Source organism: Thamnophis sirtalis, unplaced genomic scaffold (genome assembly GCF_051295495.1).
Source record: "Thamnophis sirtalis isolate CommonGarterSnake01/CBP01778 unplaced genomic scaffold, rThaSir2_p1.2 scaffold_7, whole genome shotgun sequence".
Classification (NCBI taxonomy): Eukaryota; Metazoa; Chordata; class Lepidosauria; order Squamata; family Natricidae; genus Thamnophis; species Thamnophis sirtalis.
In genome coordinates this window covers 77,544,980-77,564,656 of record NW_028261387.1, presented here as the reverse complement: position 1 = coordinate 77,564,656, position 19,677 = coordinate 77,544,980, and the positions used below count along the sequence as shown (strand labels likewise).

General features: G+C 39.9%; 1 protein-coding gene across 1 annotated transcript in view; it reads left to right on the top strand.

Moving 5' to 3' along the window:
• The window catches only part of RIPOR3 (RIPOR family member 3), a 142,214-nt gene that overhangs the window by 81,400 nt on the left and 41,137 nt on the right, over positions 1-19,677 (top strand). The window contains exons 7-11 of the mRNA XM_087720462.1: positions 1,385-1,534; positions 3,760-3,823; positions 6,401-6,444; positions 9,486-9,611; positions 14,047-14,192. Coding sequence (XP_087576588.1) covers positions 1,385-1,534; positions 3,760-3,823; positions 6,401-6,444; positions 9,486-9,611; positions 14,047-14,192 — 530 coding nt within the window. The remainder of the gene's footprint in view (positions 1-1,384; positions 1,535-3,759; positions 3,824-6,400; positions 6,445-9,485; positions 9,612-14,046; positions 14,193-19,677) is intronic.

The window sequence follows — 19,677 nt, the reverse complement described above, 5'->3', positions numbered from 1 at the left end:
GCCATGCCTGCTAAACCTCTTGAGTAAGGAAAAAGAAGAAGCCACAACTCGTGTTTTATGACTGTAAAAGGTGAGATCCCATGCCCATCACCTTTATGCTTGAAGAGTTCAACAATAATATGTCAATTAATAGGTTCATACTCTCATATGTGGTGGACCTGCCCAAAAGCCCCCCAAAATTGGACGAAAATACACACTTGGTTGGAAAAAATGATAAAGCAGCATATTGACCTGAAACCTGAGATATTTTTGCTGGGCATTCTACCGGACAAATATGACAAAAAGACTATATGTATAGCCATATATTAACTGCAGCTAGAATTGTATTTGGGAACAATGGAAAAATGACAAAATACTGTCCGATGAGAGTGTAATTAAAATATTAGAATGTGCAGAAATGGACAGATTAATGCTCATTATTAAGGATAAAGAAGAAACTGAATAACATGGGATGTATTTTACCAATGAACAATAGAAACAGAAGCTTAAAAAAAGAGTAAATGAATATGGAGAGAATTTGATGATGAAGAAATTATGTATTACTGTAATTGCCAGCGAGTGGTCGGATGTAGTCAAACCAGCAGGAAGTTGGAAGTTGCTCCTGGTCCCATTATCTTTTTGCCCTTGGTCATTCTGTTTCTCTGTTTAGCTAGAAAGGGAAATATCTGTGAAAAAGTGGCACAACAGGTCACTAGTCCAATGTTTTTCTGTTATTTAAATCCTGTAATTGTAGTGCTCCTTCTGGTGAACCTTTAAGCTATATAAACAATTGTAAATAAATTTATCATAACTATTATTGAAAAGCAAACAAATTTCTAGGATTCTGCTCACATGATAGTGATAGCGCTAGCAATAGTACTTAGACTTATATACGGTTTCACAGTGCTTTACAGCCCTCTCTAAGCGGTTTACAGAATCAGCATTTTGCCCCCAACAATTTGGGTCCTCATTTTACCCACCTCGGAAGGATGGAAGGCTGAGTCAACTTTGAGCCTGGTGAGATTTGAACTGCCGAACTGCTGGTGATCGGCAGTCAGCAGAAGTAGTCTACAGTACTGCATTCTAACCACTGCCCCACTGCCTCTTAATGATCCTCCAGGGATCAAATTGAAGGAACCCACTTGAAATGGCTGGTTGGCTGATAGAAGTCCATATGTGGGTCTCAAGGCTGAGTCTTACTACCATTATGACTTGATTGAATTATCACAAATAGTTGAAAAACTAAAAATATTTCCACAATCTGGGATATGCATGTGGAACAACTTTTGGAAATATCACGATAACTTTTCACGTAGTAGTAACATATGATATGGCATATATTTGGTACAGATGCACACACACACGTTTCGGTGTACATATATATCTCTGCTCTTTTCTTAAAAAGGTAGAAGAATTATATGAAGCATACAGCATCCAGTGTAGACTGCGAGATGGTGCTTCAAATATGAAACATGCTTTTTCTTTGTCTCCTGCCACTAAAGCATCAAGAGAGAGCCTGGTAGAACTCTACAAAAATCTCCAAGAATGTACAGAGGTACTGCTAATTTTACATTTCTTGATTCTACTTTTAGGTTAGATATCGAAAGTCATTATGGAATCTGGTTTTGAGAAATAAGTATTATATCTACATTCTACATTCCTAATAAGACTAATAAGTTTGAACTTCATGCCACTGACATTAGTTAGATCCCAGATAGTTTGCATTGAGTTAAGTAACTGAGTTGGGGTGCTTCCTGATGGACTTGGTGCAAGCAGAAGTGAAAGGAAAACAGTAGTGGGATTCATTTTTTTACTACCTTTTCTGTGGGCGTGGCTTGGTAATGATGGGTCATGTGACTGGGTGGGCGTGGCAAACTCGACATCATTCACGGCTATGCGTGAGTCACTATTTGCTAGCCACTCCGCTCCGACTTGCTCCGGGCAAGTCCCTCCAGTGCAGCAGGCAATGGGGTGTACGTGTGCAGCTGTCGTGAAGATCAGGATGGTGACCGCAGTGGCTTTTTGGCACATTTGAGACCTCTAGTAGTTTTCAGCGGCCTCCAGCCAGCTGCCACTGCCAGGAAGTGGCTGGCAAAGATGCGGCAGCTGGGAGGCTTCTCATAGTCGAACCGAAAAAGAGAGCTTGTCTTCCAGAGTCCGAACCAGCTACTGCAGGAGGAAAGTAAGCCTGAAGAAAGAGGTGGTTATGTGGGAGGAAGCGGGGCTAGGGCTGGGGCCTCTAAAGGAAGGGAAAGGGGGCGACGCGTGCCACTGACGAAGGGCGAGCAGGTGGCAAGCGGGTGGCAAGTGGGCGGCAAGCGGGCGGTGAGTGGGCAACAGCTCTGGGCAAGTCCATAGCTGGGGAATGGCGCATTCCCCAACCCGGCCAAGGTGTGCAACAAACAGGCAGTGGCTCTGGAGCAGGGGCAGAGCCAGGGAATGGCACCTGGCAAAGGTGGCCAGCAGCTCCGGGGCCTCGGGGAATGGTGCATCCTTGGGACCCTGACCCAAAGTGAAGGGTGAGCGAGCGTTATGCATTGCTTACTTTTGGGAGCTGAGCGGGGGTCGGCGAGGTGACTGGAGAGGCGATTAGCTGGGCCATATGGCAAAGGCAACATATATGTAGGGCTGGGATGGGCAGGTCGAGTGATTGGGCAGGGCGAGCGAGCGGCAATCAGGCGACCAGGCAGGGGGTGGAGTCAGCCAGAGGTTGCTCCCAGTTTGTCGACCCAGGCCAAATTTCCTGTACGGGTTCGCCCAAACTGGTGCAAACCGGCTGAATACCACCTCTGAAGGAAGCATTTGTAGAGGAAGCATACTATTAATGGTGAAATAAACAGGTAGTTCTCAACTTACAACAGTTTATTTAGTGACCAAAGTTACAATGACACTAAAAAAGTGATTTATGACCATTTTTCACAATTTAGACCATTGCAGCATCCCTATGGTCATGTGATCAAAATTCAGACACTTGGCAACTGACTCATCATTATGACGGTAGCAGTGTTCCGGGATCATGTGATCACTTTTTGCGATCTTCTGACAAGCAAAGTCCATGGGGAAGCCACATTAGTTTAACAACCATGTGACTAACTTTGCAACTGCAGTGATTCACTTAACAACTGCCGCAAGAAAATGAGGCAAAACTCACTTAACAACTGCCTCAATTAGCAACAGAACTTTTGGGCTCAATTGTGGTCGTAGGTCAAAGATTCATTGTGAATGAGGCAGGAACAATTATGCAACAAAGTCTTATTTGGAAGTAATCTGTGGATTACTGTGGATTTCTATCAATCTAACCATTGTAATTACCATATTTTGGTGAAGTTGATGAGAAATGTGTTAAAGTACTTTTCTCCTTGTCTCCATGAACAGATTTAATCACACCTTAATCAGTGTTACTCTTAACAATTCACGGGAAAGATAGAGCATATAAAGCATTTTTTAACCTTTTTAAAGGGCCTGCCAGCAAAGAGAGTACAAGGCTACTCAAATAAACTATTAAAAAAACCCAGCCTTTCCAGGATACTTTTTCTTAAACAATTGTTTTGCACAAGTGATAATGAGATGTGTTAAATGATAATAAAATGGGTTACTATACTTCCATGAAAGGGCATTTCTCTATTTTTGGTTGCAGATCAGCCAGCTGTTCTCTTTTGTATTCCCCCGAAATTAGGGAGTCAAATCAAATAGCCAATAATCATGTTGAAAGAGTGAAAAGAACAGGTCCTTTTAATGCCAGAATACACTCAGTCTCATTGCTCTGTATTTATCTTTCAGGATATGTGTTTGATTGAGGGGACCCTTGAAGTACATTTGGGGGAGTTTCACTTGAAGATGAAAGGTGAGCTGAATTGTTGAAACGCTTGGAAGGAGCTGATGTATGACATTAGTTATGAAGAATAAATCATAGATTCATAAAGATACACATCTTTGCCCTAACACGGTGGTGTCAAACTCAAGGCCCGTGAGCCAGATCCAGTCCACAGGGGGGTTAAATCTGACCCGTGGGGCCACCCTGGAAACAGTGAAGTAGCGATTCGTGGAGCCTCTGCCAGCAAAAACAGAGTTTGGGAAGGCAGCCCTCCCGAGCACCATTTTTGCTGGAAGAGTGTCGCAGGAGTCCATGACAGTCAGAAACAGAGCTTAGGAGCTCATATTTTTCTGGCAGACCGCTTGCGCCACCACAGGCGCCCCCAACATGAGTGATGTTGAGTTGGCCACGCCCACTCTGGCCACACCCACCATGGCCCCTGAGGTGAAACACGACCCTGATGCAGCCCTCAATGAAATCGAGTTTGACACTGGCCATAACGGGGTGCTTCCCAGTTAGACTTTTATACTGAAATTCTTCATGTGTTACCAATAAGGAGAATGTTTCTAGCTAAGGATTGAAATAGAATAGAATATAGAATAACAGAGTTGGAAGGGACCTTGGAGGTCTTCTAGTCCAACCCCCTGCCTAGGCAGGAAACCCTACACCACTTCAGACAAATGGCTATCCAACATCTTCTTAAAAACTTCCACTGTTGGAGCATTCACAACCTCTCGAGGCAAGCTGTTCCACAGATTAATTGTTCTAAATGTCAGGAAATTTCACCTCAGTTCTAAGTTGCTTCTCTCTTTGATTAGTTTCCACCCATTGCTTCTTGCTCAGGTGCTTTGGAGAATAGTTTGACTCCCTTTTCTTTGTGGCAGCTCCTGAGATATCAGAACACTGCTATCATGTCTCCCCTGGCCCTAATCATCATCCACTAATCAAATGAGGGATCCTTGGTGCTCTCTGAGCTTGGTTGTTTTCTTGCAGACATTTCATTACCCAAACTAGGTATCTGCATCAGTGCAGGGAACAAAAAGACCAAAACACCTCCCCATCAGCAATCGTCATCCAGATGAGCGTAGATTAACTTCAGAATTAACAACAGACTACCAATTCTTCAACGCTTGCATTCCATTCACCCAAAAATGGAATGCGAACACTTTGAAAATTTTTGGATTAGCACCTTTTGCAATTTGGCACGAAGTTCTCCCCTGTTTTTCACCACTGCACACTGCATATATAGTAAAGAAAATATTTTCTTGATAGCCATCAATTTTATTATTGTCTCACTTATTAGTTTATACCCAAGCACATACTTAAGAAGTGGCCTGTGACTTGCAGCAATAATTCACTTATCTCTTAAACATACAATTTAGTATGCTTCACAGTTCAAGTTTTCCTTGGTCAATAAAACTCACATCTCAGGTTCCAGTTTCATTGTAAAAAGAGGAATTCATTTTCAATGTTGGCACCAACTGTAACCAGTGTTCTAGCTTTGCTTTGGCAAATCTACTTGTAAAACAAGATCGACATTCTTCAGCAACTAAAGGAATGCCTTCTGACCTTGAGATATTGTTAACTGGAATTTAGATTTCTGTAAATTTTTGAGCCACGTTGATACATTTTTCTTGGCAACTTTGTAGAACTGGGTTACCATTGCCTTCTTATGAACTTGATAGAGATCCTCCTTCTAGATCAGGGGTATCAAACTTGATTTCATTGATGGCCACATCAGTGTTGTGATTGAGCTTGGGGGGGGGGCATAACAACGTGGGCAAGGTGGCCATGGCCAGCATGACATCACTAGTGTTGGGGGGCACCTGTGGTGACCTGAGCACTCTGACAGCGAAAACGGGCACCCAAGCTACGTTTTCGGCTGCAACAGCCTCCTGTAACCCTCTGCAGTAAAAATGGAGTTTTTTGGGGGGGGGTGGCGGCCCTCGTGAGCTCAGTTTTCACTGGCAGAGGCACCGCGGGCTGGTCATTCGCTATTTCCAGGGCAGCCTTGCAGGCCAGATCTAAACACTCTGTTGTTCGGATCTAGCCCCAGGCCTTTAGTTTGACAGCCTTGTTCTAGTTAGATTGACTTCCTCAATAACAGCAGAGCTTTAGCTGCACGTATTTCAATAGATTACCCTGGAATCCATTCCTGTCTTTGAAACTTACCAGCTGGGGGGGGGGATCCTATCCTAGCGCTTGTGCTCTTGTTGGCATCTTGGGCAGAATCGCTGAAAGCATTAGGGCATCTTTTCATATCAAAACATTAATTATACAAATGATGCTCGCTGGGCCTTCATTTCTTGAACTAAGACAGATCTATCGTAATGATGGGCTTGATCATGCATTTTTGTATTTTGTATGTATGAATGAAGTTGGCATAGGCTACGATCAGGAGGATTCATTTGCTGGAGAGATATGGAAAGAGAAGTTTTGGTATTAACATTTCAACTCGTTTGCTGGGCCTCTAATAATTCGTGGGGCATTTAGTTGAAAGGATGATTATGTATTTGGGGATCATCAACAATTTATATTTACTGGTTTCTTTTCTCAGAATCTATGAATTTAGGTTCTTACTTGTTTTTCTTGTGTTTCTTTATCCAGGATTGGTGGGTTATGCTCGTCTCTGTCCAGGTGATCAATATGAGGTATAGTAAATAATAAATAAAGTAAGATTCTACATTTAGGCAAGAAAACAAAATGCACAGGTACAGTATATATGGTGCATGTGTATGTGTATGTGTATGTGTGTATACATACATACATGCATGCATGCATACATACATACATACATACATACATACATACATACATACATATATATATATATATATATATATATATATATATATATATATATACTGTATATATACAGTACACACACACACACACACGCACACAAACACACACACACACACACACATACATACATACATACAGTCAGTAGTAATTCTGAGAGGGATCTTGAAGTCCTAGTGGATAATCATTTAAATATGAGCCAGCAATGTGCTGTAGCTGCCCAAAAAGCTAAAACAGATCTAGGCTGCATAAACAGAGGGATAGAATCAAGATCACGTGAAGTGTTAATACCACTTTATAATGCCTTGGTAAGGCCACACTTGGAATACTGCATTCAGTTTTGGTCTCCATGATGTAAAAAAAAAGAGTTAAGACTCTAGAAAGAGTGCAGAGGAAAGCAACAAAGATGATTAGGAGCTAAAACACATAAAGAACGGTTGCTAGAATTGGGTATGTCTAGTCTGATGAAAAGAAGGACAAGGGGTGACATAATAGTGTTCCAATATCTCAGGGGTTGCCACAAAGAAGAGGGAGTTAAACTATTCTCCAAAGCACCTGAGGGCAGGAAAAGAAGCAATGGGTGGAAGCTAATCAAGGACAGAATGAACCTAGAACTAAGGATAAATTTCCTGACAGTTGGAACAATTAATCAGTGCCTCCAGAAGTTGTGAATGTTCCAACACTGGACATTTTAAAGAAGATGTTGGATAACCATTTGTTTTAGGGGTTTCCTGCATAGGCAGGGGGTTGGACCTCGAAGGTCCCTTCCAACTCTGTTATTCTATTCTATTCTATTCTATTCTATTCTATTCTATTCTATTCTATTCTATTTAGCAAATTATTGAAAACAGATACTTTGGTATTAGTATTAATCAGAAATTATTTGTACCTAGGTCCAACTCCTGACATCTCTAGGTAGAAAGAAAAATCTCCTACCTGAAATCCTATATAATTGTATAGTCCATGTAGACATGTTTTTTTTCAAATCCCCCGCCTTCGCCCCAACTCCCTCCTGCTTCTTTCCCAAATATGTAGGACCAATCAGCTAACTATTTTTTTGCCCTCTTCAAGACGAGCTCCAGACCCATGTTTAGAAATAATCTACCTGACAATCACAAATAAACAGCACTTGGTTCATTAGGCAACTTAACAGGTAGCCCTCAAATTACAACAGCAATTTAGTCCAAATTTCTGTTGTTAAACAAGACAGTTGCTAAGTGAGCCTTACCCCATTTCATGACTTTTCTTTCCACAATTCTTAAGTGATTCACTGCAGTTGTTAAATTAGTCACAAGGTTGTTAAACTAATCTGGCTTTCCCATGGATTTTGTTTGTCGGAAGGACGCAATGACCTGGGACACTGCAACAGTCATAAATATGAGTCAGTTGCCAGGCATCCAATTGGGTCAAGGGATACATTGGGCTTGTATATTTGTATGATAAATATGTTCATTGAATGGAAAGTCTGTAATTTCTGTAGCTTTTGAAAATAGCCCTGAAGGGTAGCACTAATTCCATAGTACGTGGAAATCCACCCAACCAAGTTGCAGTTTTAGTTCTCCCTACTTTCTCCTCCTCACTTTCCTTCTCAATTGACTTGACTCACATCTACTTGATTGTTGCCTTTATTAGAGAGTGAGAGACAGCTACCTTGGTCTTTAAACAACGCAAATGACCCATTGGGATCCCCATATCAAAACAACTTACCTTATGTGCGGCCAGAATCTGAAAATAACATTTAACACAGCAGAGTATTAAAGCAAAATGGTTCGGTTGAGATCAGCATATGTGGAACTGATTGGGATAGATAGATTGGTGACATCAAAATATAATGTGATCATATTTTATATACAGTATATATGTATATGTGTACATATGTATGTATATCAGAGGTGGGTTCCTGCCAGTTCACACCTATTCGGTAGATCCGGTTCGTCAAATCTACCGAACCGGTTAGAAGAGGTTCCACCAGTGGACCCGGAAAGCAGGCCACACCTACAGAAGAGGTTCCAAATTTTTTTGAAACCCACCACTTGGATATGATTATTCTACACTATCATGCTCATATTTATAAAACTCAGTGCCTCTGTGAAAGGTAAGGATGACTACTGCGTTTGTGGTGCAATCAGAACGTTGCATGTGTTGAAGTTGTTTTAACGCAAACCAAAGATGCCTTTAAAAAAACAAGTTTACATCATATTCTTATGCATGCCAGTGCTGTGTGTGAGGTAATTTAAGGTGGCTCTGACAAGTGTCGTCGGCATCTTCATATCCGGTCACATGGGCGGCAAGCCACTCCCATCCAGTCACATGGGCAGCAAGCCACTCCCACAAAGGAGGCCACACCCACAGAGTGGGTTCGAACAATTTTTAAAACCCACCACTGATGTATATATATGTGTGTGTATATATATATATATATATATATATATATATATATATATATATATATATATGTGTGTGTGTGTGTGTGTGTGTGTGTGTGTGTGTGTGTGTGTGTGTGTGTGTGTGTGTGTGTGTATACATACATACATACATACATGTATTTTATTCCAATTTCATTTAAAATGATATTTTATCCAATTTCATTTTAAATTGTTTTTATCAGATTTTAGTAATCATTTGTGTCTGGAAGTCTGCACTTTGATATGGCCCAAGGGCTAATCCATAAAGTAAACTAACTAACATCTCTATCAACTCAAGAGGGAAACTACCATTAGTACCATTAGCATGTAATATGGAGTGCACTCTGCCTGTAAATTTTTTTAATGCAGTTTGCTGATCCAACAAGAATAAGGTTCCCATCAATTCCTGCAAACAACAACAATAACAACAAGCCCAAATGCATTTATGATAGATTTTCCTGTCTCTTGTTTGCATATCGCTGTAGGTGTTTATACGGCTGGGGCGCCAAAAGTGGAAAATAAAAGGCAAGATTCTGACAGATGACAGTCAAACTTGGGACGAGGAAGAAAAAGTTTTTATACCCAGCCTTCATGAGAATTTTGAAATCAAGGTAAGAATGTGCACGAATGGAAGCCTTCTTTGGATAGCCAGCATGGGTATCTGCAAGGTATAGTGTTGTTTTTTTTAAAGGCAAGATAATAGCCATGATGGTGTGATCAAAGCCTTACCATTTTACAATGTAAAATCCACATTGGAAAAAAAATCATGCAGTTTTGATTGTACCATTTGAGCTGCCATCTTGACTTTTATGACCTTATTCTCTGGTTATCCTGACTTGTACTGCTAAGTATTTGGTGCATGTTTCTTTCTCAATGGAAGTCTCATAACATTGTCCAACAAGTTTAAGATCTGACACCTTGGATCAGCAGTTGGTACTTGATTGACATTCTAAGATTGTATTTCTTGTTTTTCCTTTTGTGAGACATTTTTATTGCTCCCCTGTAAGTGATGGAATAATCTTAATTGTGATGCTTTATGATTAAAAAATGGGTAGAAGGACTAAGACACAAAAATCGTTAGGTTATTGATAGCTGAGAGCAGCTGAATCCTTATTTAACAAGATTTATTGAAGGCTAAGAAAAGAGCAGCTTCGTGCCTACTGGTGAAGATGCTCACTTCCCACTTGGAAAGCTGAGAATACAATCCTAGATAGGGGCAGATATTTCTCTCCAAGGACTCAAAGAAAAAAAAAATCTGCTGTGAACTCCATTTGATGATAGGAAGGGCATCCGGCCAGTAAATACTCTATTCCAACCAGTCATTTTGACTCTATCCTCAATTAAGGCATTATAAGGTCATAAAAAGGAGTTTATTGAAGACTAAGAAAGAATGCCACAGAAAACTCAACAATGGCTTATTTTCATTTTAGAACCCAATTTGACTTTCTGTTTCTTGGGATGGAGTCTTTGTCTCCTTTTAACAGCCTTTTCATTGAACTAGTAGCTAGGCTGCTCTCTTGTTTCTAAACAATTGAGAAATGTGTATGTGCTTTTTCAACTGTCTCTTGAATATATTTTTTTTTGGGGGGGGTTGCAAACAAACCACCACTATACTCAAATGAATCTTAACACTAAACAGGCTTCACATGTTATTTTGACTATAGCTTCTAGGTCAGGGGTGTCAAACTCAATTTCACTGAGGGCTGCATTGGGGTTGTGATCGATCTTGGGGGCCGGCCAAGCATGGCTGACTGGGTGGGCATGGCCAGCTTGACACCATTCACTGGGTGTGGCCAGCTAGGTGGGCATGGCAAGCTGGGTTGGGCATGGCCAGCTTTATCCCCAGGCTGCTGGCATGTTTACTCTTTGCATTGGGTAGATCGGGCCGAAACCACGCTGGGCCAGTTTCATCTTCTTATTGGGTAGACCAGGCTGAAGCCATGCTGGCCCGATGTTTCATCTACTCCAAGACGAAATATCCAGTATTCCATGTGTAGCCTTACCAAGGCATTATAAAGTGGTATTAACACTTCACGTGATCTTGATTCTATAGTATCAAGATCACATGAAGTGTTAATACCACTTTATAATGCCTTGGTAAGGCCACACTTGGAATACTGCATTCAGTTTTTATTGCCACAATGTAAAACAAATATGGAGACTCTAGAAAGAGTGCAGAGAAGAGCAACAAAGATGATTAGGGGACAGGAAGCTAAAACATATGAAGAACGGTTGCAGGAAATGGGTATTCTAGTTTGATGACAAGAAGGACTAGGGGAGACGTTATAGCAGTGTTCCAATATCTCAGGGGTTGCCACAAAGAAGAAGGAGCCAAACTATTCTCCAGGGCACCTGAGGGTAGAACAAGTAGCAGTGGGTGGAAACTAATCAAGGAGAGGAGCAACTTAGAACTGAGGAGAAATTTCCTGACAGCTAGAACAAATAATCAGTGGAACAACTTGCCTCCAGAAGTTGTAAATGCTCCAACACTGGAAGTTTTAAAGAAGAGATTGTATAACCATTTGTCTGAAGTAGTGTAGGCACGGGGTTGGACTAGAAGACCTCCAAGGTCCCTTCCAACTCTGTTATTCTACTCTATTCTATCTTCACATTGGGTGGACCAGGCTGAAGCTACACTGGTAAACCCCGCCAAAGTCTCTTACATTTTCCAGGATGTAAGGAAATCCTGGAAAGGCTGGATCTGACCACAGAGCGGGCCTTGAGTTTGACACCCCTGTTCTAGGTCTTTAATTGGCTTGCTTAAGTGTATTGTGTGAAGTTAAGGGTGCACTATTTAAACTGAAAAAATGATTCAGCCAAAGCAAATCCTTGTAAACATGTCTTTCCATATCCTAAAGAAAAAAACTGCATGAATTGACTTTTGGTTTGGTGTGAAAGATCAGGACTAGTGTGAGCTACCCGTTAAACTGATTTGTTGCTAATCAGGTCTATGGACAAGAATCTACCAACTAACCATTAGGCTATATTGGCATTGGATAAAGGTCAAGGAAATCCAAGAGGATTTCGACTTAATTGTTTTGTGGCTATGTAAGTACTCTAGGCTGATTCCACTTACTCTGTCCCGGGTTCTGCCATTTCTACCCTTTTGCAAAATTCTCTGGAATAATCGCCTGCTTGGAAACTTTTACATTCTGTAAGCAACTGTTGCAACACTGCTTGTTTGCTGGCAACACTTCTCTTGTGCTGGCAATGTGGTTTGTTGGGGCGGGTAGGCAGAGCTCTGCTGGAAAGAATTTCGGATTCCTCTCCAGCCAAGCCTATGGAAATGTGCTTAAAATGTTCCTTTCTTCTCTACATGATGAGAGGTTAATTGAGATGCACTATGCAAATGTTGTGAGAAAACATGCAGCTCCTTCATTGTGCCAATACAGCTGAATTATCTCCTCCAAGTTGGAGGGAGAAGTAATAGTGCTGGCTTTTCTACTGTTGGCTAATCAGGATTCCACATGTAGACACACTGTTTTAAACCATCTTTGGATGAGTTCACATAGCATCAGCTGATGATTTGCATGTGTGAAATTACTGTCACAAAGAGTTTTCTTGTCATTTCAAAGCTTAAGTTTCATTAGAAACAGGTTGCGTATCAAAGCGGTTGAAGTCCTTTGAGTTATGTAAATGCATGTATGAAGTTTGTTTATGGTTAATTTTATATGTTGCCTTATACATTGAGGGGGATGAGAACACTTTTATCATCCTCTTGTTTGGATTCTATGTTTTCTGTGCTGGAGTGATCTATAGTTGTTGAGATGTTTCTGATATAAACTCATAGTTTATTAACTTGGCGGCCCTTGACCCAACACAGTATCTTTAACAATGAAGAATGAGAATTGTACTGCAGAAACATATGGAAAGCTACAGAATTCATCCAGTTATACATTTATATAGAGTAAGTACATCCAAAAGAAAAAGAAAAAATATCAAGTGAAATATTCAAATATTGTAATCTGGTTGACTCATTATGCAAAATAGTGTGATAGTTTCTTTGGTTTGCCTTTATTGTGAATTCTAAATAATGAGCTATGGTTTGGTGTGTTATGTGAACCCAGCCAACTGTACCTTATTCAATAAACCATAATTAAGCTTATGCAATGTATCAGTCATGTTAGGGTGTAAAGTCACGTTCCAAATCCAGTTGGCCAAATATTTGCTCCTTTGCCAGCTACTATGCTATGCTAGCATGATACTAGTAGGAATATGACATATCTATGTTTTCTGAGGTTAAAAAAAAACCTCCATCTGAGAGAACAATAGAGTTTTGTTTTGTTTCCTCTTCATGATGTCATATTTGGGGGGGGGGGTCAGTGTGAATTAATGTATCTGATTTTAGTGTTGCTTTTTGCATGGCTTTTATATATGACATATGACATTGCATTTAGCATTAATTATGGCGTCCTTGGTGCTCTTTGAGTTTAGTTGATTTCTTGCAGACAAACTAGGTAACATCATCAGTGCTAGAAGGGAATGTGGTTTGCTCATTTTATTTTCTAGTGGTTTGCCCTGTGTTGGTGGAAGTGGTCTTCATGGTTCCTTGATTGGGCAGTTGATTACAACCAAGCTCAGAGAACACCCAGGTGCCAACAGTTCAATCCTGAGCTACAAATATTCTCTTTTATCATTACTGTTAATTAAATCATTTGCTCACTCTACCACCTTCAGATGCAGATTTCATATTTTAGAAGCAACACCTGGATCCATTTGATTGGGGTTGATTTTATGCCAAGGGAATGAACATGATGACTAATAAGGACCTTCTCTTAACTTGCTTTCCTCCTTGCCTCCTTTCTTTTAGGATTTCAATTGCAGTAGTAATGCTGTATTGTTGGCCCGATAAAAGAAGTACTTAGATTAGGATAATGTCTAGTTTTATAAGGCTATACTTGCTCTTTCAGTAGTTTAGAAATCCTAGCTAATAATGTCTTCCCTGTAGTTCTTCATCTGAGTATTTTTGTTCAACCCTTTTTCTTCTTGTCAAGGGGAAGGTATATGAAAAGCTGTTTGACTGATATTATCATACACGTTTTGCAGGTGACAGAACTGCGAGGACTCAGTACGATCCTGGTTGGCACTGTAACATGTGACAGCATCGATTTCTTTACAACTAGGCCTCAAACCATCATTGTGGATATAACTGAACTTGGTACCATCAAACTACAATTGGAAGTGCTCTGGAAGTAAGAATGCTAATTTGCATGCTGATTGTTGTGTCACACAAAATATATTGCATAACAAGCAAAATGGACGGCAACAAAAATAATGTTTCTGGCTTGTGCATGGTAAACCCAATGAAAATTGAGTCCAAAAGTGACGAAATCATCTGCTTCATAAGAAAAAATTCTTAAGGAGAAAGTATTTTCAAGGGGAGTAAATAGCGGAGGGAAAACATCAAATCGCCAGATGATGTTTGAGGTATAGTGTCCATGCACAACAATTTGCAGGTTAAGTTTTTATTCCTAAATCCAAGTTGCCCATTGGATAATTCATTCTTGCCATGTGTGTATGGATGTGTACAAAGTAGGTGGTGCAAAATATTGTGTCACAGAACATTTTGTCCCACAAACAGGCCTCTCTGACGTGAAGGCAGGGCATTCCAAGTCTTCTGAAAGACATTTGACCTCAAAATGTGCCATTGTGACTTCAGATCATGCCAGATATGCACCACCTGTGGACCACGGGCCAAAAGCCTTCCAGAATGCTTTGAATGGTCCATTTGGAGGTCCAATCTCTTCTGGAATCACTTGTTCTGGACTTGGAACATTCATCCCAGAACATTTTGCATGCTCTTAATATGAAACACATTTCCAACTGGCAGCACAATGACTAGAGAATGGAGTAGCCTTTAGCTTGACTGGTTTTGTTGCATAGTGAATCTAATACTGTATGGAGAAAGAAGTGTTGGATTGTGGTTCATATATATTAGCAATGCTCAGTGCCATAGACTCCGCTGCTTATTACAGACCATATTCTGATTTGGTAATGACAGCCAGTCTCTATAAATGTTTCCTCTGGAAAAATGGATGTTTGGGAGGGAGAATTTGATGCCCCAGCCTTCATTATTTTCTTTTTAAAGACTTCCAGTCTTCACTGTTGGTGATTATTCAGCCAGCTACTCTGTCTGTATGGCTTGGTTTTAAAATGCACTTTTTGGGAGTGGTTGGATGTTCAGTTTTCTAGTTCTGTGCAAATAATGAAAAAATGGTCTCTGAAGATGTGGTAGGGCAGTAAATAAGAGTTTTTAAGACAGCACAGTAGATATTTGGTTGGTGTCCCAAAGGAAGGGAATATATATATATTCTTGGCTTTTCTGTATTAAAAACACTAGAGCAGTGTTTCTCAACCTTGTCAACTTGAAGATGTCTGGACTTCAACTACCAGAATTCCCCAGCCAGCATTCGCATTCGCTGGCTGGGGAATTCTGGTAGTTGAAGTCCAGACATCTTCAAGTTGACAAGGTTGAGAAACACTGCACTAGAGCATTAAACGTGTATTTAGTCATGGTATCTCTTTAGCCAGATTTGTCTCTTCGAAGATTCCTGACGAAGAATATGAATGTTTGCTATGCTTTTAAACTTTTTTAAATTATTTTTTTCTTCAACATCTATGATCACTTATTGAAAAGATGGGGTTGAAACTCTAAAATTGTCCTAGCAATATTGTTGTCACATATGAGGTCACATTTTCTTTCACAGTGGCATATTTTAAAAGTTTCTTTCAGTAAAACCATGGGATTAATATCATTCTCTTTTTAAAATTTATTTTAGAAATAAACCGTTATTAGATTGTTATGTGACCTTTTGTTTTTTATGTATTAACCTATTTAGTTTTAGAAAGCTCTATTACATCTTCAAAGGCTCTGGGTATACCTACAATATATCATTATGGATAATTACAAAAATTCTTTGTGTCTCCACACAGTTCATATCAAATAAAAATCCAGGAAATACCTAGACAAGTGATTAAAGCAGTATTTTATAGAAAATCGTGGGTTTTTTTAAAAAAAATAATTTTCTATTTTACATTAGTCATTTTGAGCACTTTTTTTCATACAAAGATTTTAATTACAAAGGTGTAAATAAAAAGATAATAGAATTCACCAGTTGTATGTCCTGATACTTTCTTATTTGAGGTAAAAATCATATTCCCCTCCATACAGCCTCCTCGAAAGAGGATCTAGATCAGTGTTTCTTAACCTTGGCAACTTTAAGTTGTGTGGACCTCAGCTCCCAGAATTCCCCAGCATGCTGGCTGAAGAATCCTGGGAACTGAAGTCCAAATTTTCAAGCTGCTGGAATTGAGAGAAACAAACTGATTAAAGTATCATCAAAATGGAGGCTCATGTTCCTCTCATGTTATACTTCAAGTGCAATCAAATATTTTCAGGAAGGCACCTCTCAGTTGGCTCTCCTGTTTGAATTAGCTTCAAAATTGACAGAGGCTGTATTTGAAGCATTTATTACAGACAAGCTTCTTGTCTGTTGGCAGGAGAAATATCATGTGTGAGAGAATTGTGTGTAGCCAAGAACAGAGCAACTTTAATTGTTTCTGATTCCCCCTTTTGGTGCCAGAAGTTTCCACAGAAGTGTCCTTTTGCAGTGAGTCTTGATTCATTTGGCATTTGCCAGTCCTTTCCCGCTATTAGCCCCCTTTGATTCAGAAGAGTTTCTAACCAGTCTCCTAAAGTTCAAAGGATGCTTTAATTATTTAGAAGGACAGTTTCTGTTCTGATCTTGCACAAGGACATCTGTGGTAAATTTAACACTTTCTGGCTCAACTTCTTAATGCTGTACATGAAGACTGGGCATATTTAGGAATTTTCAAGCAAAAAAACTCCCACAACCCTGATTTTTATAAAACTCCAGCTGATCATCTTGGAAAGGTATTATCAGAAAAATGAATTGGGTGGTACATTTCCCTTCTCAGAAGCCTTTTCATCCTAGGATGGGATGGACATCTTTCTGAATGTCAGGTCAGGTACTTCTTCCTTTGATTATTTATTTATTTATTTTTCACATTTTTGAACCACCCACCTCCCTCAGAGAAGCTTATAGATGATGTCACTTTTTGAATATTGTCATCACAAGAAAAGCAGGCCATGTCCCAAGATGTTTTTTCAAGAGGTGACTGGACTTTCTGGTTTTTCTTTGAAGACGTTTCGCTTCTCATCCAAGAAGCTTCTTCAGCTCTTGAAGGGAGGAGAGGAAGAGGAGGAGGAGAAGGAAAGAAGCAGAAGAAACAGAACCATAACCAGCAGCAGCAGCAGAGGAAGAGGAGGAGGAGGAGGAAGAGGAAGAAGAAGAAGAAGAAGAAGAAGAAGAAGAAGAAGAAGAAGAAGAAGAAGAAGAAGAAGAAGAAGAAGAAGAAGAAGCAGCAGCAGCTTCTTGGATGAGAAGCGAAACTTCTTCAAAGAAAAATCAGAAAGCCCACTTGCCTCTTGAAAAAACACCTTTGGGACAACCATGACTTGGATGACTGAGAATCTCCATAGACAAAAAGCAGGCCATGTTTGAATTTAAAAAAAAAAAAGTTTTTTAAGGTTGAGAGTAGGAATGTTAAGCCTCTCGTTTCCACCAAAATTCCAAATTTTACTTTTTCATCCTTAAACGAGCTGTATCAGGGTCATATTAAGATACCCCTCCCACCCCCGGTCCCCACCCTGCATTTGTGATTTGAGAAACATAGACTTTTGGGAACTGTACATATTTGGAAGTACCCATTTGCATACATCAATTCTCCATTTAGTGGCTTATGTCATCTTCACAGGATCCTTTATCTATTAGTGAAGCAATACAGCCCCAGTCCTCATCACGTTTGGATTAGACCTCTCTGGCATTGCTTGTAAAGGAACATATATGTCTGCCATTTGGAGAAAGTTGCATAGCTGTTGCATTCATACAGTTGAGAAGGTTCTGGATAGGGGGCGCTCAAACACCAAAGGACAGAACAGGAAGTAGGTTTATTAGCACACAGGACATGCACAATGCTTAGTTTGGATTTGGGAGGCAGAGATGGGTTCCTACCAATTCGCACCTATTCGGTAGAACCGGTTCGTCAAATCTACCAAACCGGTTAGAAGAGGTTCCAAATTTTTTTGAAACCCACCACTGGTGAGTGTGTCATGTCCCGCAGTTATCTACGCATTAATAATGATCTAGTAATATTTCCTTATACATTTTAGGGACCTTTCCTTACATAATTGGTGTTTTCTTTCATACTTTTGGATTTCTAATTTCTGTTTCCGTTAGTTGGCAATTGCTAAAACCAATCCCAAGTGAAAAAGTATTCAAAGCCTTCTTGATTTTAATTGTCAATTTATTTATTCCTGCACATTGTAATATTCATTCATTTACATATCTCTGTTTTTCCACTGTTGTGCAAAAACAATTCCAGCAGCTGCTAACATGTGTAAAATTAAATATATATTATACTCCCTTTCAAATAGCCAACAAAATATTTCTGGTTTTAATTCCATATCTTACGATTGCTTCTAACCACTAACTTCTAAATAGCTACTTGGACCGACATAAATACTAATTCATAATTTCATATCCAGTCACATGGGCGGCAAGCCTCTCCCATCCGGTCATATGGGTGGCAAGCCACTCCCACAAAGGAGACCACACCCACAGAGTAGGTTCCAACAATTTTTGAAACCCACCACTGTTGGGAGGTATGCGTGTCAGCCCGTCTGCAGCCATTTGCAACCTATGCTTAGCCATCAACCCCTTTGCAGCATAGATAGTTGGTGACGCCTACGTAAAATTGTGGGCAACTCTAAATGAAGTGCTACTCTTGTTTTGGCACAGAGGTGATTGGATGACTCTAGAACACAAGTGTCAAACTTGCCGCATCACATTGCCGTCATGTAACATTTCACCATGTTTTCCCATTCCCGCAGCTGTGGTGGGTGTGGCCTGCATTTGACGCATCTGCAGGCCGCCAACTTGACATCCTTGATCTAAAATATGTTGCACTAAGTTGCTAATCAGGACATGATTGTAGATAGCATTCTAAGTTCAGTATCTATCAAATTTATTGATGGCCCCTCTAGAATCCCTGGTCATGATGACCAGAATGCAGGGGAAAGGCACTCCCAATAGGTCTGGGGAATGCAAACTGGGAAAGGCTGTTCTCAGGTTACCACAAAATACCGATCTGACAAATTGGGTAAATTATGCATGTGAAAATACATTTGGATGATATATTGAATCTATAATAAATAAGATCACCAGTAGGATTTCTGCCATGTGATTTATGGTGGAAAAAATAACACAGAGATTTTTATTTTATCTTTTGTCTTCTGGAAAGAAACATTTTAAGACTGAAATAGCTTTCCTGAGAAATCTTTTTTGCTGAAATTTTGTTGTGTGAGCTAATACATCCTAGGAAAATTAAAAGCCATTTCTCTCATGTTCAGACTTTGCTCAATCTGTTGATCTTTTGCAAAGTGGACGCATAAAGGTCTTGAATAATAACGACAATAATGACAACCACAATCCCCAAATGTGTTGACTTTTCTTGGCAGTTTGCTTGCTTGTTCTTATTCATGCAAATATTTTTGGTGTAATAAGCAATCTTGTCTTCTCTTTTCATAAATATCTTTTTAGGCTAAGATAGCATAATTATAAAACTGGTAATGCGTATGTGTTTTTTTTAATTCAT